Genomic DNA, 22762 nt, shown 5'->3' with positions numbered 1-22762 from the left:
TTTGATATGTTTTAGGATTCTCATTGATTATGTAATCTATTCCAGCATTACACACAAGCACATGGTTTGCATACACATGTGGGTATTAAGATATGTACTAACCAGTTAATATATATATTAGTCAACATATTCATCCTCCCTTGCAGTTAAAGCAGAGTTCCACCCATTTAACCACTTCAGACCTGGACCATTTCGCTGGCCAAAGACCAGAGCGTTTTTTGCGATTCGGCACTGTGTCGCTTTAACTGACAATTGCGCGGTTGTGCGATATGTTTTCCAAACAAAATTGACATCCTTTTCTTCCCCACAAATGGAGCTTTCTTTTGGTGGTATTTGTTCACCTCTGCAGTTTTCATTTTTTGCTCTATAAACAAAAAAAGAGCGACAATTTTGAAAAAAAAACGCAATATTTTTTACTTTTTGCTATAATAAATATCCCCCAAAAATATATAATTTTTTTTTTTCCCTCAGTTTAGGGCGATACGTATTTTTCTACATATTATTAGTAAAAAAAATTGCAATAAGCGTTTATTGATTGGTTTGCGCGAAAGTGATTCTTTGCATCATTACATGGTCACATGGCTTAGAGTATAGAGTTTATATGTGGTTCTCATTTCCATGGTTGTCAGCTATAAGTAAGCACTTAGCATAAGTGTGAAACACGTCAGCTGTTTTCCTGTACTTTGTTGCTGTGGTGTCTTGTGTACTTCATGATCCAGTTTCTATAATAAAGACACATGAAATTTCTCCCGGTGTGCGGCTGTCCAGAACTTTTCGTACATTTCCTGCCTCATCTAAATATAGATGTCACTAGAATAGAGAGAACATCTCTAACGATAGATAAATCAAGAATTGAAAGAACCACCTATGATCTCCCTATTATTCTGAATTATAATGTACAACATAAGCAAATAGAAAAAATATTTAAGAAACACTGGTCCATTCTAAGAGCCGACTCCCAGTTGTGTACCATTCTACCAGTGGTTCCGAAATTCACGAATAGCGAGCACCTACCTTACGGGATATGATTGCGAAGAATGTCCCTGATCCTCCCAGTCAAGCAGCTAGTGTCACCTTTTTTTTTTCCCATGCAGGAGATGTTATGCATGCAAAAATACTAAGTTGAATGGCCAAAAAGGCAATACATTCAAATCCACTGCTACCAATAAGGAATATCAGATCAAATTTCTTGTAGGACAGAGGGGGTGGTGTATTTCCTCCAATGTCCGTCTTTGAAACAATACATCGGTAGGACTAAACGCCCGATGTGGAAAAGGATTAGAGAGCATATTCAAAAAATTCATAAGGGGTTTACTAAGCATTGTGTCCCTAGACACTTTGCCCAATTCCACTCACAGGACCCTTCAGTATTGAAATTTTGGGTAATTGAAGGATACAAACCTCACTGGAGAGGGAGTAATAGGGTTAACACACTGAGTAAATGTGAATCAAAATGGATTTTGAAATGAAATCTTTCCATCCTCAAGGGTTGACCATTGATTTTTGACCTTAATTGTTTCATTTCTGATTTCTAGATGTTCATTTTTTCATTTCCATTTCTGTTTACTTATCTATTACGTTTAGTCTTATACAATGAAACCACTGTTTAGTGTATTTATGAGCATTTCTGGTCATTTCTATATGTTTTTTATATTTTTATATATTATGTATCCTTTCAGTGGTGATATTGTTCTTGTCCACTGGATGTCATCCTCTCATACTTACTTAGTATGTCTATAATTGTTTATCTAAACTACATGTGGCAGCACTATTGTTTTTTGCCCACTGTGATCATCCTCTCTCTCTCTCTCGTTCTTATTGTGTATATTTTATATATCTTTATTTTTGGATTTATTTTTTTCTCTCAAATATTCCTTTTTAGGAAATCTTGTACGAAAAATATTTCTGTATCAATTTGCATATTGAATATCTAAAATCTTCCATGTTTGTCTGCCATTTAGTGTTGTATTTAATTGATTTCATTTTATTGTATTGTGTGCAACCTATCACCTTTCGATTACTAGGCAGTTTTTTCTGGCCATGATGGATGTTTTTTCTTATTGGCCAATTAATTATATTGGACACAGATGAACTGATGACTCGCCTGTTTCTAAGGCTTGCCCATTGGTTGGAGGGGGTATAAATACCTGGTGCTTGTCACTTGGCTCCTATCTCTGAGGAAGTCATGTGACCAGTGACGCAACGTGTTGGGTGGAGTCTTGTGACATCATTTCCGGTGGCATTTTACGGAAGTGCGGTGAGGAGGCGTGTGTGTCACTACTGCCATTGTTTCTTACTGCAATTTTTATTCTTACTTGATGTAAGCAGCTTCTTTTACTTATAAATTTACTTTTTATTTGGCAATATTGCACTATGGCTGTTCTTTGTTTCCTTTGAGCGCCATTTATACAAGAAGTGCCATTTCTTGTAGCGAGCTGTTTCCTCTATATATGGAGTTTCCCAAGATACCAAGATCTGGACGTAGTTCTTCGTCTTCGCTTGGGACCTGGATGTCTTTACAGATCCATCAGCAGGATTTCTTATCTGACTATCCGATGAGCCTTGTTTGACCCTTGGGTCATTTTTGGAGGTGAGTGGCAAATTCATAAATATAACAGTCGATGTTTGGATTGATGTGTTGTCTGTTTTTTCTTCTATCAAGTTACCTCTATGAGATTTTTACCTTTATATGAACTGACTCCTACCATTGGGCTTTAGTTGGACTTTTACTCACATTTATCTATTTGTATGTTTTGGATACTTATCATGTTCATTTTTTAAGTATATTAATTCATGGCACGTTATTGAATAAGCGCACCACTCTTATTTCTTCCTCCTACTGTATATACCTGTTGTTTTTTAACTTTAGTACAGAGTTAAGATTTTATATTTAATATGCATATCGTGTGTTTTTTTTTTATCATCCACAAAATTTATGGTGACCCTAAGTTGTATATTTGTAGGTCTATCGGTACTCCTTTCTAATGCTGATGGTGGCATCATTGTCTGGTGCACAGCACTACTAAGATCTTGTAAAGAGCATGAATATGTGTTTTATTTTATAAACTCCATGATCTTCGATAAGATGGCACCCATTTGTTTATTTTGATATCAATGACAAAATGGCACTGAACCGGAAGTGAGGTGGTGCCATTTCCAGTGATAGGTAACATAATCATGGCCCCTAACACAGACATTAGTCGCCCCTGAAGATGCACTAATCTGTGAAACACGTCAGTTGAAGCATGCAGAGTGACGTCACACTGTCTCATCGGAGGTCCGAGTGGCAGCAGCTTTGTTTTTACATGCTTTTAATGGATGTGTCTGGATTTTATGTTTGCTCTAATTGCTGTTCCATATTAAAGTAATTACTACACTATATGGCGTTTTTTCTGTTTAATGCCTCTGGTGTATACCAGCCCTCATAATTTTCACTCGTCTGCTCGCACTAGGCTAATGGAAATAAGCTGAGGGTGAGTGTGGGTGTCACCGGCAGGCAAGGTTGAATGGGAGCTGATTCTCCTCCCAGTCTCTGCCCCTTGGCATTCTCCTAGCAGGGCCTGGCATATAGCAGGAGTCGGCAAAAAACTAGATGAGGTGGGGGTGGGGAGGGAGTTTGTGCAAGAGCTGCCAAAGTTTACTTTTCCTATTAACAAGCTGGTGATTGGTTGCTCGGACAGCCCAGCAACCAATCACCAGCTTGTTAATAGGAAAAGTTGGCTCCCGCTCCACTGTAAGTCTCTCTGCATCCTAAATCAGTGAAAGTGTCATTCATTAACTTAAACATTTTTTTATCATTTAAATCGGAGCTCCACCCAAAAGTGGAACTTCCACTTTAAGGAATCCTGACATGCCACATTTGGCATGTCATTTTTTTTTGGGGGGGGGGGGGGCAGGTACCTAGTTTTGACAGGTGCCCAGCTCCCAATTCTGCTTGGGCCACCTAGGCAGCCCCTCCCCCCATGCAATCTTCTGGGACACGTCACAGATCCCAGAAGATTGCCGGCCATTCAGGACGCACAGCTAGTTGCCACAGCTGGGTGCCCACAGTAGTGATTCCAGCACCGCAGAGAGGGAGAGAACCAAGGCTTTGGGCGGCCGCATCGCTGGACCGTGGGCCAGGTGAGTGGGTGTTTATTAAAAGTCAGCAGCTACACTTTTTGTAACTGCTGACTTTTAATAAACACAGAGATGGCTGGAACTCCGCTTTAAAGTTTTATTTCGCGCATCAGCAAAGACAATACAAATTCAGTATTAATATAGGGTACAATCGTCATAAACTGTTACACAAACCTATGATAATAAAAAAAAAACATATGCAAGGTACAAAGCATATAGGGTGATGCCAAAACCACAACTAGAAAGGTTTTAATTTTTTTTAATGCTATATTTAATATACAGAAGTAACTGTTAATTGGATATTCACTTCAGGAACTTTGGGAACTGTTATTTTTTGTGCTTTACTTCTCTTGATGAGTTGGTTATCCAGCTGATGCATACACAGAAGGGCTTTTGTTTTGCATTATATAAATGAGCTTTATTAAATCAATTTTTTTATCTAGAAATATTTATCATCACTTTTTTTCACGTATTTCAGTATGGAAATATTTGACATTTACACCGCAGCAATTTGTATATTTATATCTTAGAGCACAGTGAGTCCTACCCCCCCTCAGGGCCCATGTGCACCCACCACACATGGAAGATACCCCACTGGGTTAGGGTGAATGGAAGTTATAGGAAATATTTCTGAGGACAGGCAAAGCAACAGAACTTGTTCCATCATTTCTTGTCATGTGTAACAGGGATAAAAGATACAGGGATGGATTTGCAGACAATGAAAAGTTGACAAAAGGCAAAAAAATGATGTTGATGTAAATAATCTGGTTAGCACGCCAGAAGTTGGGCTTCAACACACATTTTAACATGTATTCTCACTGTGTATTTGAAATTAAAATGTATTTATAGCCAAACTTATTTTGGTTTTGAAAACAGAATAAATGTATATTTTTTTGGTTTTTTGCTGTTGTCTTACCAGAAAATCAGGTTTCACAAGTAAAAAATGCAAAGGACGTCAGTCACTGTCTGAATATCTTTATAGGTGCTAGGTTAAATGGTTACAATTACAGCTTAGCATTCACATGAATGGCAATAAATGGATCTTCAGCTGAGCTGCTGATTGTGAAGCGGGCAGAGCCAGTGCTGCTCACGGTGACCTGTACACCAGTACAGCGGGTGCCTTCTTTCTGCCCAGAGATTACATCACAATATGTGCCAGCAGGAAGTCCAGTGTTCAAAGTAGCATCCATGTTCCTGCAAGAATAAGGCAATGATTAAATAATATAAGATATAGATAACTCTCAGGTATTGTCACCCACTGGGTTAGTTTGATCTCCTTGTTGAGATCTTATTGTCATAGTTCCTTGCTCTGTTTTCAGTCACTTTGGAAATTTGCAAGCTACCACCCACCTTGGTGAATTTCCATAACGGTTAGTTTATTACTTCCATCTAAATTCAAGTAAAACTCCAAGAAGTAGAATGGGGTTTCCTCCTATTGGCTATGGCATTTATACATATATAGGAACTCAAGAGTAGAGATTTCTCTAACTGGTTCCGTTGAGATACAAGATAAAATGTAGGTAGTTTACCTCTCCAGTGTCCACCAAAAAATGTAACCTTAAGATTATGGAAAAAAATGATAACATCTGAAGCCAGACATAGTTGAATCATTATCACAAGTGTCCATAAATATATCTGCTATTTGACTGTTTTCTTGCAATAGATCAATGCAAACCTGTAGTTTATGTTTACCTAACGCTGGCATTCAAGAGCAATTAAACAGCACACAAGCCCAGTATTTTCCATTGGCACACTATTGTAGCCAAAGCATTTGCCCAGTAGAAACAGTATGGTAAGGGGCACGGCAGAGCTCTGAAGATGAAGCAAAGTCGGTCCCTGTTGAACCGGCCAAATTTCAATCCAATCCTACCTGCAGTAAGTCAGCCTAAAATAGTGATGGGCCAATAGAAGTGTGTGAGTGGGAAAGCACCCACAGTACATAGAAATGTTGAAACATTGCCAGCTTAGAACCAGGCTAACAATACTAACCCTGCATCGGGTACTTGTTGGCACACAGCTATGTGCCTGCATATCATTCCTATTGGCATCTTTCAGTATTCTAAAAGTGACAGTCTCTCAAAACTATATTTGATGGCACTAAAGGGGTTTAAATTGTTTTTCTGGGTCTTCAAAGCTACTCATTGGAGAACTACCATTTGTAACTAAAATTAGAATTACTTACCAGCTCTCATTATTAAAAACAATGAATCCCCTATTGCCACGGCCAAAAGCAATTTGATTTCCTCCGTTGTCCCACCAGTTAGTAAATGCTTGGCCATCAACTGTGTTACGGAAGATTACCATGTTCCTAAAAGCAAAAGAAAAAAATTGAAAAAGGTACTATACATAGAAATTTACTTCATATCATATTAATCTGTCAGATGCTGCCTTTATTTTCCAACTTGCATGTTAATGTACACCTATAATCTGGTAGCTGGAAGTTCTGAATGTAAATTAAATGTAATGCTGGGTAGACATAGACAGGGCTAAGGCTGGCCATAGACGATTTGAATCTCGGCTGCATCTAGCTAAACAAGGTGCTTTGGGGTGGGGTGGCATTTTTGGCATGGCTTCCCTTAAAATCCATACATGACCCAAAGGGCCTGATATGGATTGGGGGGGGGGGGGGGGTGGACGACTCCATGCTCTTCTTTTTCTGACTTTTCTATTGCTGGCATTCTTTTGTTTACATTTCAGCTCTCAGCGGGAAAGCCTGCTGACAGCTCATGGGTCATTGGTTAAGAACGTGTCGACTGGCTTCCCCAGCCCGCTCCTTAGCAACCAGCTATTCTTTACACAGAATTAGAAATAGTCAATTTTTTGCCCAATCCGAATTTGAATCATTTCATAAATATGGAATTAGAAAATGAATAAACAAAATGAAATAAATGAAATAAAATTAAACAAAATTAAAATTCTGAAACGAACTAAACGAGATTAGTAACATAACAAATCTATCTGAAACTAAACAAATTTTTCCATTCACAGAAGTGCCCTTAGTTCTGCACTCCTGTGGGCTGAAGCCTGCTGTCGGCTGATGTCACAGAGCCAGTCCAGGCTCTGCAGGGATCCCAACAATAATGTCAGGATCAGCCAAGATGCCTGACCGGCAGCTAGCTCCCACCCCTCCACGGCCTGGTGCTTCAGTGAGCACTGGAGGAGAAGAGCACAGAGCTGGTGACTACCAGTCTTTGATCATTCAGTTCTAGGTATAGAACCAGCATAGCTGCCGATAGCTGCCACATCAGACCAATTGATACTGCAGCCATCTAGGTGAGTATGTATGTTTGTTTTTTTACATCCCACACTTCACTTTTAACTCACTTAATCTGGCGCCATCTGTGCTCACAGACCCAATCATTGCCACAGGTTGTGTCAGCATTAATAGTAACTGACTTAGTTGATCCATCAGAGTTGCTTGGAGGTCCAATCCAGTCATTGACATCCTGGAGAGTAAAAAGAACCAGTCAGGTGTAGTCTATAGTCAATTTTCTGCTTCACATTTAGTTAAGGACATAAAATGATAGGATGATCTGAAGCAGGGAAAGAAGGATCGCAAGAATTTGAATTCTTGAAAATGTTCTTTACCTTTCCATTGACAAAGTTTCTTGACCAACGATAACTGGACATGACACGTGTGACACCATAGGGGTGTGCCAACATAAAGGCAACTCCAATTTTGTACAGGCTGTAAAAATTAGAAATAGAACAGATTTGTGCATACGAAACCATGTATTAATCATTTTTTTTTTTTATTTGTGTTTACAGTAAATCCTTACCGAGATTCCCAGAAGGTAAGGATGGAAGCACCTCCAGCACCGTGTCCTCTCTGGTTATCATGGTTGTCAACAAACACCAGGGCTCTGTTGGAAGGCATGAAACCCCATCCTTCACCCCAGTTCCTATAGGGCAAATTAGTGACAGGTAATACCCTTTATACAGTTCAGGTTCACCACAAAAGATCCTTTTAATGCAATGAGTAGAATATCATACTTGGCACAATTTTAGACATGAGTCAATTATCTACATGTCTTTGGAGTGTGAGAGGAAACCCACACAAGCACAGTGAGAACATGTAAACTCCATGCAGATAATGTCCTGGCTGGGAATTAAACTGGGGACCTCAGTGCTGCAAAGCAGGAATGCTAACCATTAGGCCGCTGTGCAGCCCAAGTAGATGCATCTGTACTCACTTCAGGTATGCCATCTTTTCTCCGTTCCACTTGCGAACCACATTGCCAAGCTTGGCTCCATATTTGAACTCAGTCACACGGCCATTTCCATAGTATTCACTAGCTGAAATAGCTTCCCCACCCAGATCAATAACCTATCAGAAACACAAAAACATAATTCATGTCAATGATCACGTTGTTCCATTATTCATGCCATGTCAGGTCAAAATGAAAATGAAAGATATTAAATGAAGTGTCACACTATTTATAGGTGATAGCATTAGAGTGTATATGAACCATAACAATGAAATTCTCTTACTTGCTACATTTCAGTCTGTTAATTATACCACTCAAATCATGTAGTTATATCTGTTCAGTTGTCCTGTGACTTGTGCCTGTGTTATCTTAACCACTTCAGCCCCGGAAGGATTTACCCCCTTCCTGACCAGAGCATTTTTTGCGATACAGCACTGCGTCACTTTAACTGACAATTGCACGGTCGTGCGATGTTGCACCCAAACAAAATTGATGTCCTTTTTGTCCCACAAATAGAGCTTTCTTTTGGTGGTATTTAGTCACATCTGCGGTTTTTATTTTTTGCGCAATAAGCAAAAAAAAAAAGAGCGACAATTTTGAAAAAAAAGCAATAGCCCATGATTTAAAGGGGACGTACAGGTACGCAGATGTGCGCAGCTGGTCCATTGTGCCGACGTATATCTTCATGTGCTAGATGGCAAGCGGTTAAAGAGACCATTGAGCCCTCCTAGTTGTTATGTTGGGCTACAGAATGATTAGTCTTTATGTTGTGGAGATCAGGGAGTAGTTGGGTCTGTGTAGCTTAGAAAAAGAAAACTGAGCACAGCTGACACCGCTCAGTCCTCAAAAATGCTGTGTGTTGTCAGCTCACAACAGGAATTAGGAGCTATCATGTTACACATGCATTGATTTTTGCTTGACTTTAAATAATTTTGTCCTTTTCTCACTCTGTAGCAAGGGGATTCTCTATTTAGTTAATTCCACTCTTTTTCTTCATGCTTTAGTATCCATTCATCACACATGCTGTATTCTGCTGGAGCTAGACACACTATGATTTTTGTGACCTATCCAATGTTTGCCTGTGAAGATCCGCACAGTTTTCGATTAAACCTTTCTCCAATCTGCAGGATGTCATTTGGATCGAGTCACTGTCTGCCAAGCTACTAGACTGTAAGTTAAGCTATTTCACCGCAACTGGATCAGTTATATACCGTATTTTTCACTCCATAAGACGCACTTTTTTCCCCCAAAAAAACAGGGGGAAATGTCTGTGCGTCTTATAGAGCTGAGATAGGGGGATCGTTTTGGTGGCAGAGCTGCTGATAGGGGGATAGTTTTGGTGGCAGAACGATGCCCTGTGCATCTCTCTGCCCCAGCTAAATCCTGTTTCTCCCCTGCCTTCAGGTGCTAGAGGGAGAGAAACAAAAGGTATTGTTATTTAATTAACCCCCACAGGATCGGCATTCACATGTAAATTGCACGTGCATTGTTATATAAATGAGTCTGTCCATCGCTGTTCATATGCAAATTACATCCCCTCCTCTGCATGCCGCCAAATAGAAGATGTAAACAGCATACAGTACAGGTGAGCGTGGGGGCATGTAGAGGTAATCAAAGAGGGGGGTTTGAAGTGCAGAGGTGAATGGGAAGGAGGTGTTGGAGTGCAGAGGTTAGTAGATGAGGGGTTTGGGGGACAGAGGTTAGCAGATGATGATTTACAGGGGCAGAATTGTACTGAGAGGGAGATATGAATGTAGAGATTAGTAGAGAGATGGGGGTTACTGTAAGTACACCTGTTACATCACTGGTCAGTGTAAAAATCTCAATACATTGGTGGTTGATGTCAATACTCCTGTTGTGTTGAGGTCAGTGTAAATGTTCCAGTTACATTGGGGATCAGTGTAGGGTGCCCCCTTACATTGGTTGGCAATGTAGAAATATTATTCTGTTATATTTTATTAAATATTTTAGTGCACTATTTGGTTCAGAATTTTTTTTTTCATATTTTCCTCCTCTAAAACCCAGGTGCGTCTTAAGGTCAGGTGCGTCTTATGGAGCAAAAACTACGGTAGGTCAAACTGTCAGTGCTTAGATTGCTGAAGCAGAACAGGAGCCACCTGCATTTCTGCCAGATCATTGTGTTTTTTTCTTTTTTTTTCTTTCTGTGCTTGCTGGGTCTTTAACGGGATAAAGATTTATTTATTTACATAGCACCAGACAATTACCGTATATACTCGAGTATAAGTCGACCCGAATATAAGCCGAGGCACCTAATTTTACCACAAAAAAACTGGGAAAACTTATTGACTCGAGTATAAGCCTAGGGTGAGAAATGTGCAGCTACTGTAAGTGGAAAAGAGGGTCAACAATGCCCATTTGCAGCCTCACTGTGCCCATTTGCAGCCATTGGTCCCTGAACTTCAAAATCGGTAGTTAAGGGTTCCTAGATGCCCCCTAGCTGCAGCCAAAATTTGGGGTCTCTGGACCCAAAGGGTCCTGAAATGATGTTGCTGCAGATGGACACAGTTGACCGACTTTGGGGCCCCATATCTCGGGGCCACTTAGTGCTAGGCACCCCAAATGTGGTGTGCAAACCCAGTGGAACTAGCACCACAATATATCCAAAGCTGGGGTTCCTAGCACCAAGTGGCCCAGCGAGATACAGGGCCCAAAAAATCGGTTCAGAAAATGTCAAGCACTTTTCTGCAGCAGAGAATGACATTTTCCGAACCAAATTTGGGGCCCCGTATCTCAGGGCCATTTGGTGCTAGGGAACCCCAGCTTTGGTGTGCAAATCCAGTGGAACTAGCACTATAACATGTCCAAAGCTGGGGTTCCTAGCAGCAAGATACAGGGCCCAAAAAAATCGGTTCAGAAAATGTCAAGCACTTTTCTGCAGCAGAGAATGACATTTTCCGAATCAACTTTGGGGCCCCGTATCTCGGGGCCACTTGGTGCTAGGAATCCCAGCTTGGATATGTTGTGATACTAGTTCCACTGGGTTTGCACACCAAATTTGGGGTTCCTAGCACCAAGTGTCACCGAGATACGGGGCCCCGAAGTCAGTTCGGAAAATGACATTTTTTGCTGCAGAAAAGTGCTTGACTCGAGTATAAGCCGAGGGGGGCACTTTCAGCACAAAAAAATGTGCGTAAAAACTCGGCTTATACTCGAGTATATACGGTATGAAGCATTTTACACACATATTGTACATTCACATCGGTCCCTGTACTCAAGGATCTTACAATCGAAGGTCTATAGCTCACATTCATACATATACACACACTAGGGACAATTTAGAGGACCCAATTAACCTGCCAGCATATCCTTGGAGAGTAAAAGGAAACCAGAGTAGTGCAGCTAGGCAGAAGTGCTAACCACTGAACTACCACTATGCTTCTAAATTATGATGAATTGTCCAAGTTTTGCATTGATGTACTGCATATGTTTTTTTTGCTTCCCCTTTACATGTGTTTTCATTGTTCGGGCATGTGTGTAAGAAAATCTATGCTTAAGGATTTATTTATACAACATTTGTTGCATGAATGTCAGAAATATTCATGCAAGCTGAACTAAATTACACTGTAAATTCTGTAAGAGATTATCTGTCCCTTGAAGATGTCTTTTGACAAAACACATTAGGGCAAGACTATCCCGCACAAGAGCCGAGTTTGCATCAGAGCGGTGGAGCCGTCTAGTACGCACTGTGATGATATTGTGTACCCCAAAAAGCTGTGTGAGATGGCCCAGGGCAGCCATGTTATTCAGAATGCCTAAGTCAGCCATGACATGTTGTATAATAGGGACACATAACACCAGTAATTCCCTTTCCATAATCCCAGGGCGCGCATCTCCTATAATCACAACCTCTCCAGCATGTTGATAGACACAGCAGAACCTCTTAAGCAAATTAACCAACATCAAAATAAAGCATGGCAAACAGATCCTTTGCGTTAACTCTTATAAACCCCCTTGACAGAAATTAACACAATACACATCTCAGTCTTACTCTAATAGCCATCATAAACCTTCAGTCTAAAGCCAGGTACACACGGGCTCGCATTTGACCCGTGTGTATGTCGGTCTGTCTGACATATGCCAGCTTCTGTTGGATGTGCATGCTGGAAAACCAGCAACCGACCAACTCTCAATAAGCATTCTCTGCCAATGGTGGAGAGCGCTGATCGGAGTGTTCTGGTGGGGGGCTATCCCCCTGTCAGAACACAATAGCTATGAGGGGGTTATCGCCATACTAACTTTGCATAGTTAGTATAGCAGTCTCAACCAGATCTGACAGTTTATTTGTAATTCAACCCACCGGCTTGAATGGAAAAAAAACGTAATAGTGTGTACCAGGCTTTAGTTTAGGTAATTAGGAAGGCAAGCAGACATCCTTTTAGCTGATTAAAACACCTGTCATAAATAGTATAGCTGGAGTAGTGAACACATTTCTGTTTATCTCTTCCTGCAGAATCAAAACTTCAGTATATTTCATAACTCCTGGGTTAAGAAAATTACTGCCAAAATAAGGACATAGTTACCTATATCAATTAATTAGCAGCATTTTAAGCCCAAGCACCACTATTCTAGGAGGTACCAACAGCCATTCGATACCCATCATATTTGTACTCAAACTGAACAATATTATACAAGTTACCAGAATGCAAAATGTGGGTATTCCAAGATATTAATATATGTAGGAAACTGTATTGGAGGGTGGGATAGCTGAATGATCGTAAAGACTGTCACATCTCATCAGTCACTCCTCAGACCTTCTCATTGGTCAGATCGTTTCTGTCAACACCTTCCTCAGGGACCAGAAAAGAGGGGCTGCATCAGTAGTCTGGAGCCCTCTTTCTACCATCAAAGAAGAAACATCAGCCAAGATCCATGAGATCCACTGATCCTCTTATTTTCATTGACTGGACTTTGCATTTGCTTTGGGTATTACATGCATTTATTATAAGTAATAATTGTTAGCCTGAACATTTGATATTTTAAGATAAAAATTTCTGGTGGCAACAATTTATTTGGGTTATAAAGGGTTAACTGTGTAGTTAAGGAAACCGAGCGTTGAATGTTCTCAGTTTACTGGCACTTAGATAGTGGTCCCGTGAGCTGGAACTTCTTTGTGAAGGGTGAGGCTGAGAGTTTCATTGTGGCGTATCAGTGACAACACGGTATGAGTTTGACCAGCCATTTGTCACAAGTAGGTGAAGGTGGCCGGGGTCTGACACTGCGTCGGTCACACACGATCTAGCTTTGTTTACCATTGCTGGGACAGGCACCTTGACATGTGAGTGAATTACTTTTACATTGTAAAAAAATAAATAAAAGGGTTTATACTATGATGCCCCTATTGTTCTCCCTTTGGTCTATATGATGGGAGGTAATACAGATGGGATCCAGCTGAAAAACCAGTGTGTGAAAGAAATTGCCTTAATCAAATCATAAATCACATTCTGATCCACTTTTAAAATAAGGCTTCCCAACATCTGGTGAGTTCTTGCTAATTAGGAGGTGCTCACAGACGTGGGCTGTGTGCAGCACATTGGGAAGACAGAAGCACTGGAAAAGCACAGAGTGGAATTATTGAGGAGCACTTTGTACAATATTGTTATCAGTGGCGGACTTGATAATTGTTTCCTATAGCTTGCTGATTAGGAGCACTGTAAAGGTTTGAATATTACTTTTTTTAAGTTTTTTTATAGCATTGTTAATAGTATTGTGATCAGTGGTGGAGTGTCTTCTTTGCTGGATTCTTTTTTGATTATGATAGAGCACTGGCACTTTATAACACCGATATTTGGAATATTGTACTGAGTTGAACAATAATTATCTATAGTGGTCACTATTTATAGGTGCATTACTTTGATGTTTTATATGCTTTGTTAGCACTGTACTTATTTACAGTCAGGTCCATAAATATTGGGACATCGACACAATTCTAATCTTTTTGGCTCTATACTCCACCACAATGAATTTGAAATGAAACGAACAAGATGTGCTTTAACTGCAGACTTTCAGCTTTAATTTGAGGGTAATTACATCCAAATCAGGTGAACGGTGTAGGAGTTACAACAGTTTATATATGTGCCTCCCACTTTTTAAGGGACCAAAAGTAATGGGACAGATCTCATCCAAACTTTCACTTTTTAATACTTGGTTGCAAATCCTTTGCAGTCAATTACAGCCTGAAGTCTGGAACGCATAGACATCACCAGACGCTGGGTTTCATCCCTGGTGATGCTCTGCCAGGCCTCTGCTGTAACTGTCTTCAGTTCCTGCTTGTTCTTGGGGCATTTTCCCTTCAGTTTTGTCATCAGCAAGTGAAATGCATGCTCAGTCGGATTCAGGTCAGGTGATTGGCCATTGCATAACATTCCACTTCTTTCCCTTAAAAAACTCTTTGGTTGCTTTCACAGTATGCTTCGGGTCATTGTTCATCTGCACTGCTAAGCGCCGTCCAATGAGTTCTGAAGCATTTTGCTGAATATGAGCAGATAATATTGCCTGAAACACTTCAGAATTCATCCTGCTGCTTTTGTCATCAGTCACATCAATAAATACAAGAGAACCAGTTCCATTGGCAGCCGTACATGTCCACGCCATGACACTATCACCACCATGCTTCACTGATGAGGTGGTATGCTTTGGATCATGAGCAGTTCCTTTCCTTCTCCATACTCTTTTCTTCCCATCACTCTGGTACAACTTGATCTTGGTCTCATATGTCCATAGGATGTTGTTCCAGAACTGTGAAGGCTTTTTTAAATGTTGTTTGGCAATTTCTAATCTGGCCTTCCTGTTTTTGAGGCTCACCAATGGCTTACATCGTGTGGTTAACCCTCTGTATTCACTCTGATGAAGTCGTCTCTTGATTGTTGACTTTGACACATATACACCTACCTCCTGGGGAGCGTTCTTGATCTGGCCAACTGTTGTGATGGGCGTTTTCTTCACTAGAGAAAGAATTCTTCGGTCATCCACCACAGTTGTTTTCCGTGGTCTTCCGGGTCTTTTGGTGTTGCTGAGCTCACCAGAGCGTTCTTTCTTTTTAAGGATGTTCCAAACAGTTGATTTGGCCACACCTAATGTTTTTGCTATCTCTCTGATGGGTTTGTTTTGTTTTTTCAGCCTAATGATGGCTTGCTTCACTGATAGTGACAGCTCTTTGGATCTCATATTGAGAGTTGACAGCAACAGATTCCAAATGCAAATAGCACACTTGAAATTAACTGTGGACCTTTTATCTGCTCCTTGTAAATGGGATAATGAGGGAATAACACACACTTGGCCATGGAACAGCTGAGCAGCCAATTGTTCCATTACTTTTAGTCCCTTAAAAAGTGGGAGGCACATATACAAACAGTTGTAATTCCTACACCGTTCACCTGGTTTGGATGTAAATACCCTCAAATTAAAGCTGAAAGTCTGCAGTTAAAGCACATCTTGTTCATTTCATTTCAAATCCATTGTGGTGGTGTATAGAGCCGAAAGGATTACAATTGTGTTGATGTTCCAATATTTATGGACCTGACTTTATATAATTGATGCATAGACACATGATAATAAAGTTCATTTTACCGACTAGCAACTACTTTTGTTTAAAAATATTATTCTTTATGTTTTTCAGCTTTTAATGTGTGGTTATGTGACTACACAGCATTTCTTCTTGTCCTCTTCCAGCTATCCGGGGGCAGGTTCGTTTTGAAAGCTTGTGGGCAGTTCGCTATGTCACCTAAAGTTCACTGCGCTACATAAGAGTTGTGTTACAGAAAACAGGCTGTGATTGGCAGGGGCGTGGCAAGCTAATCAGACCATGGAAGATACAGGCATGTTGTTTGTTGGTTTGGCATCCTGTACTTCCCAAAAGCAAGCCCTGGGATGCAAACTATTCATGCAAGCATGGATCTGCTTCTGTGCTTTTCATGGTCAGTTTGCAAAAGGGAAGAAAGGGGACTATTGAAATCAACCAGATATTTCTTTGGAATAGTATAAATAAAACAGTAATAGACTACTATGAAAAAGACATATACTGTATAGACAAGCACTTGTAGATGCAAAGAAACGTTTAAACTCTGCTAGAATTTATTTCCTGCTCTATTTAAATGAAGAAGAATTAAAATATTTAAAATTTGACGATATGTGTCTGACAAACATTAACAAGTGAACACACCAAGGGGTCTATTTATAGAACATTTATTTATAGAACATTCGCTGCATGAATGTCAAAAACATTTGGCAATCTGAACGAAACTTCACTTTATGTTTTCTAATCAATTCATTCCTGTGTCATCAGCTTCAACTAATAACCAAAATGCAATATAGTTTTCTGAAATCCCTCAATGAGAAAATATGGCCACTAGATAGAGTTGATGGTACAGGAATTGATCTATTAGAAAAAAAAAAGGGAAAATTTTGTTCAGCTTGCACAAATGCATCTGTCATATGGCCAACAAATGTTTTATTAAAAAAAGACCCCCTAGTATAAGCTCTTTTTTTATGTGTTATTTGCAAATTTGGGCAGATATATTTGTTAAATGATAATAATAAATAACACCCTTCTCAGTTGCCATGTTTACTTAACAGTTTGCTGAATTCAGTTGCTATAGATTGCTTGCTCTGAGTAATTAACAATTACATGTGTTAATGGTCTCTTAAACAATTTTAGCACTTTGTTCTCTTTGAATCCTGATAAAAATCATAATTTATACACAAACATCAGCTCTCTCATATATCTACCTGTGCAAACTATTCACAATGTATTAAACACCTAAACCATTACCCAAATAGACAAATATCATTAGATTGTTAAATAACAGACAAATTCATACCTCCTGGAAGATTAAAGGACGGGTGCCACTTGGGAACCACTGAGTGTTCAGATTGCTCAATCTGCTTATAATGTTAGAAATGTCTCCAGGCCACATGTGTTTGGCAGCGTCAAGTCTGAAGCCAGCTACACCAATGCTGATAAGGTTATTTAGGAAGGCAGCAATTTTTCCACGGACATAATCCTTCTCCAGTGCCAAGTCCAAGAGGCCCACAAGTCTGCAGTTTCTCACCTGTTGAAGTGGTTTACATGTGAAGTTAAAAAAAGTCTTCAAATCTGTAACAAAAATAATAAATATATATGTGTGTATGTATATATATATATATATATATATATATTATATAGTAGTGAATGCCAGGGATGGGTCTAGGCTAAGATGTATGTGTCTAATTTGTTCGGGTTGCGGTCCTTTAAAGGGATGACATATTACAGGATGAAGTACTCAGGGATTCTCACCTATTCAGGGTGGGGAGTTCCAGGGTAATCTGGCATAAGGGGAAAACTGCCTTGCAGTTTCCCCAGGATTGTTAAGTTCTTATTTGGAGGCTTGGAGAAATTTTGGATTGAAAAGAGCCCCCAACCCAGACTACAGGTACTGTAGCCCTTAAAGAGCCCTTAAAGAGTTAACCAGCCTGTGTGAGAGAGCTGAAAAGGGCAGGAAGCTGTCAGCAGGTGTCCATGAGGTACGGTGTGGAACAGGACAAAGTTGTGAGAGGGCGGCTAATTGGCTAATATGCTTTCTGAGCCTTGTGACCTTTCTGAAACCCTGGAGTAGCCAGGGACTCTGCGTCCTACTGGGGGACAATTTTATGCTGGGGGGTGAGCCGAAGTTTTGTTTCGTTTACGAAAGTTGGTTTTGGTTAGCTTTTGGAAAGATAAGCAAGCAGCTGAAAAAAAAAAAAATTGTAGTCAGTTCAAAATGCTGCTAAGAGTGAATTGCTTTCTTACCAAGCAACAAATTGTTGGAATCTGCGACAACTGCTAAGCCATCCTCCTACAGAATACCATTCACTTTTTTCTAATGCAAAAAAACGCTAATTGAAAATATTTCAAGGTGTGGAAATGTGTTTAAATAACAAAATAATCCAGCCTATACCCTTTACAATATCAGGGAAAGCACAATATTGTACCTGATTAACATCTCCGTAGTTCTGGATTTCTCCATTACTTGTATAACACTTGTTGTCATTGAAATCCAAAGAAGAATAAGGTACTCCAGAGAATTCTTTGGTTCCAGCATTGAAATAGCTTCCACAAGTTGAATGTGTTCCCGCACCACCACCTGATCCACACATGTGGTTAATGATGGCATCAACATAGATATAAACCTAAAATGTATTACATGTCCAGTTATTATCCTGATATATCTTGTTGGTTTTTTTTATCAATCTGTATTTTTCAATATTAAATATGAACGCTTTATTTGAATAAAGAGGAATATGCCACACTTGTAATATTCTGTCTTATTAAAGATTATTTCTTATTAATTGAAGCAGAACTATAGGCAATTTTTTTTTTATTTTGGATAAAAACTCCTGTCAGAGTATTTTTCGCCAACTGTGTCCTTTTGCAGAGATTTCTCTTCACATTCTGTCCCATAGCTAAACAGGAAGTGAGAGAAAGTCCTTGCAAATTAAGAAAACTCCTTGGAGACTCCCAGGTCATCAGAACTAGTGTCCCCATTGGTAGATTTTCCCTCTATTACTTTTCTAGGGACAGTTTAAAAACATAAAAAATAGAGAGGATGAATCTCCCTAATGGGGGCACAAACAGCAATAAAGATTGTTGTGTTCTAATCCCTCTCGAACCTATCCAAAACTAAAAAAAAAAAAAGTTTTGCCTTTAGTTATACTTTAAGTTAAACATCACATTAAATATGATTATCTTTATTTATATATACAAAATTATCTTTACTTATTTTAAGTACAAATGCTATTGTATTTTAGCTAAGTTTGGCCATCTTAAGGCACTTGTGGGTTAATTTAAAGTTAACATCAGATCTTAAAAGGGAGTTAGAAGACTCTGGTGCTCTACCATTTGACCATCTCTTGTTTTCCTGCAGTTCTGTTAGAGGTCTCAACATTTCTATGGTAGCTCTTTATTAAGCCTGCTGCCACTTATAATGCATTTTGAGTTTGAATTTTACGTAATCACATAACATATCACAAAAGCATTAAAGCTTGGCATCATTATGAACATGTGCTAAGAGCAGTACGGTCAGTATATGCAGTACTGTATGGGGCTGGTTAAAATATACTAAGCCATTCAAATGATTACCTGGCCAAGTGGAATTTACAACATTCCTACCAAAGTCACTCTAGGGTCAGTTTTACCAGAACAGTGTGATTTGGGTCTGTGGGGAAAAAAAACCTTAGGGAATTTAGGGAAACCTAAATTGGGAAACCATACAAAATACGATATAGAGCATCAATGAAAGTCAAACACAGGACCCTAAAGCTGGAAAATAGATAGGGTAAATAAAGTAAGGCACTTACGGTGCAATGAAAAAGTATTCATACCCCTTGAAATTTTCCATATTTTGTCATGTTACAACCAAAAACATCTGCAAAGCTGGCAGACATACCCAAAAAGATGAATTGCAGCTGTAATTGCAGCGAAAGGTGGTTCTACAAAGCATTGACTCGGGGGCTGAATACAAATGCAAGCCAAACTTTTCACATATTTATTTGTAAAAAAAATTGAAAACTATTTATAATTTTCCTTCGCCTTTACAATTATGTGCCACTTTGTGTTGGTCTATCACATAAAATCCAAATAAAATACATTTACGTTTTTAGTTGTAACATGAAAAAAATTTGGAAAATTTCAAGGCACTGTATTAAACTGCATAACTCCCAACCTTCTGAGATGCGAAAGAGGGACACACCCCTGCCACTCTCCCATTATATGGAGAATTAAAGTGGTTGTAAGGCATTCTCTGCATTAAGGTAAAAAGAACTTTCGAAATTTGCGCCCCCTTAAACTCTTACCTGAGCCTGATCTCAATCCAGGGAGTTGGCAGCAGTGAGAGCTGGGAGCGAGCGCGCACGTGTGCCCCCAAAGCAAGCAGCTTGCTATGGGGGCACCCGGCAAGGGGGAGGGGCCCAGAGCACCAGTGGGGAACCCAAAAAGAGGAGGATCAGGGCTGCTCTGTGCAAAACCACTACACAGAGCAGGTAAGTATAACATGTTTGTTGTTTATTTTTTTAATAACATTTTTTCCTAACAATCACTTTAACAAATGTAATAATTTAAAAGTTGGGTGAAAGGATTAGTACAGTAAAACACTTTTGATTATTAAATAGTAAATTTGTATAGAGGTGTATACATGAGACCAAAAAGAGGGAAAGTGGGACAGTTCCTCCAAATTAGGGACTTTTAGGAGCTATGTAAGTATCTACTATACTATTTGTTCTCAATGGAACAAACAAGGTCAACCTTTGCATTTGTAGGAAAAAAGATAATAGTCAACCCAATGCTGTACCACAGAAGCAGCCACATAGTTTAACCACCTCAGCCCCGGAAGAATTTGCCCACTTCCTGACCAGGCCATTTTTTGCAATACGGCACTGCGCCGCTTTAACTGACAATTGCGCGGTTGTGCGACGCTGTAAACAAACAAAATTGATGTCCTTTTTTTCCCACAAATAGAGCTTTCTTTTGGTGATATTTGATCACCTCTGCGGTTTTTATTTTTTGCTCTTTAAACAAAAATTTTGCGACATTTCCAAAAACAAAAATGTAAAAAAACGAATTTATTCATCAGTTTAGACCCATATATATTCTGCTACATATTTTTGGTAAAAAAAAAAAAAATCACAATAAGCATATATTGATTGGTTTGTGCAAAGTCATCGCGTCTGCAAAATAGCGGATAGATTTATGGCACTTTTTTTTTTTTTTTTACTAGTAATGGCAGCGATCAGTGATTTTTAGCGGGACTGCGACATTGCGGCGGACAAATCGGACACCTAACTGAAATTTTTTTGGGAACCAGTGACTTTATTACAGTAATCAGTGCTAAAAATATACACTGTTAATGTACTAATGACACTGGCAGGGAAGGGGTTAACATCAGGGGCGATCAAGAGGTTAAATGTGTTCCCTTTTTGTGAAAGACAGGATCTGTGTAAAAAATCTGCCTTGTTTACACAGGCAGATCCCTGTTCTGTCACTGTGAGGAATGTTTGTGGGTGGTCGGCAGACATCAAGTCCACTAGACCCACTGATTGGCTCCCCCGCTGGCCAATGGGAGCGTGCGCGTGCCCTCAAAATTGAGTTCACAAGCTGACGTACACCTTCGGCGATTTGCGGGAAAAAGCCAACCTGCCGCAGTATAATGATGGCGGCTGGTCGGCAAACGGTTAACCTATTTGAGATTTTTTTCACACTAGAAATTGTCCAACTTTGAAGTCGGGCAAGTGTGAATGGAGCCAAATGCTGCGTACACACGATCGGACATTCAGACAGCAAAATCCTGGATTTATTTCCGACGGATGTTGGCTCAAACTTGTCTTGCATACACACGGTCACACAAATGTTGTCGGAAATTCCGAACATCAAGAACGCAGTGACATACAACACGTATGACAAGCCGAGAAAAATTAAGTTCAATAGCCAGTGTGGCTCTTCTGCTTGATTCCGAGCATGCATGGAATTTCGTGCATCGGAATTGTGTACACACGATTAGAATTTCCGACAACGGATTTTGTTGTTGGAAAATTTGAGAACCAGATCTCAAATTTTTGTTGTCGGAAATTCCGACAAAAAATGTCCGATAGAGCCTACACACGGTCGGAATTTCCGACAACAAGCTCCCATCAAACATTTGTTGTAGGAAATTCCGATCGTGTGTACGTGGCATTAGAGTGCTGTGTACCAGCACAGGGTTAGGAAGGATGTTTTTCCTTCAAACAGGGACATGGGCTGTGGTCCAATGAATATTTTGCTGTCCACTAAAACAAACTTTGAAGACGGAGGGATCAAAAAGAGTTCTTAAGAAAAGGAATACACTTGGTAGGCAAGTCATGGAAAGCTATGCATGTATGTAAATGTCTATTACTATACTGGCATTCATACATTAAAAACATGGCACACAGTATAAAATGTGTGTATAATAAATAGAAGGAAATGATAAGAGTCATACCCCAACATTGTTACATCTGGTCACCATGTCTCTGAACTGGGCCTCATTACCGGATCTGGAGCAGAGTTTGTAGCTGACTGGCTGGTATCTCTCATACCAGGGTCTCCAGGGATTGCTAACAATGATATTCTCATTTGGCGGGGAGACCTGCAGTAAAAAAGTAATTACAGTCAGTAAATGTGATGGATTTAGAGTTTTACTAATAAACAGACAATACATGTGCGTGTGTGCATTTATTTCTAAATTCCATTTAGACGAGCCTTCCTGAGCCTCAGTGATGAAGCTGACTCAGAGAGGCATGCTGACAGATATCCATGTGTAGAGCTGTAAGAACTGGAAGGAGAGAGCCTGAGGAGCTGACTGGTATAACTCTATTCTGGAGGGAGAATGGTGCCTAGGAGACATATTAAGGCTCTTCTGCCACTCTGCTACCCAGCCAAGTCCTTCCTGTGT

The 22762-nt window shown here is 39.8% G+C and overlaps 1 protein-coding gene across 1 annotated transcript; it reads right to left on the bottom strand.

Moving 5' to 3' along the window:
- Positions 1 to 5078: 5078 nt before the first annotated feature.
- Positions 5079 to 22543, bottom strand: LOC141102525 (pancreatic alpha-amylase-like). Its single transcript, XM_073591455.1, has 9 exons — positions 22310 to 22543; positions 18294 to 18491; positions 17165 to 17395; positions 8313 to 8446; positions 7899 to 8021; positions 7708 to 7807; positions 7444 to 7565; positions 6302 to 6427; positions 5079 to 5313 (listed from the first exon to the last, which is right to left on the bottom strand). Exons 1-9 carry the CDS (start codon positions 22526 to 22528, stop codon positions 5124 to 5126), a joined length of 1443 nt encoding a protein of 480 aa, XP_073447556.1. The 5' UTR covers positions 22529 to 22543; the 3' UTR covers positions 5079 to 5123.
- Between the last annotated feature and the right edge of the window lie 219 nt (positions 22544 to 22762).

Source organism: Aquarana catesbeiana, linkage group LG07 (genome assembly GCF_042186555.1).
Source record: "Aquarana catesbeiana isolate 2022-GZ linkage group LG07, ASM4218655v1, whole genome shotgun sequence".
Taxonomy (NCBI): domain Eukaryota; kingdom Metazoa; phylum Chordata; class Amphibia; order Anura; family Ranidae; genus Aquarana; species Aquarana catesbeiana.
This window is presented reverse-complemented; position numbering and strand designations above follow the sequence as displayed.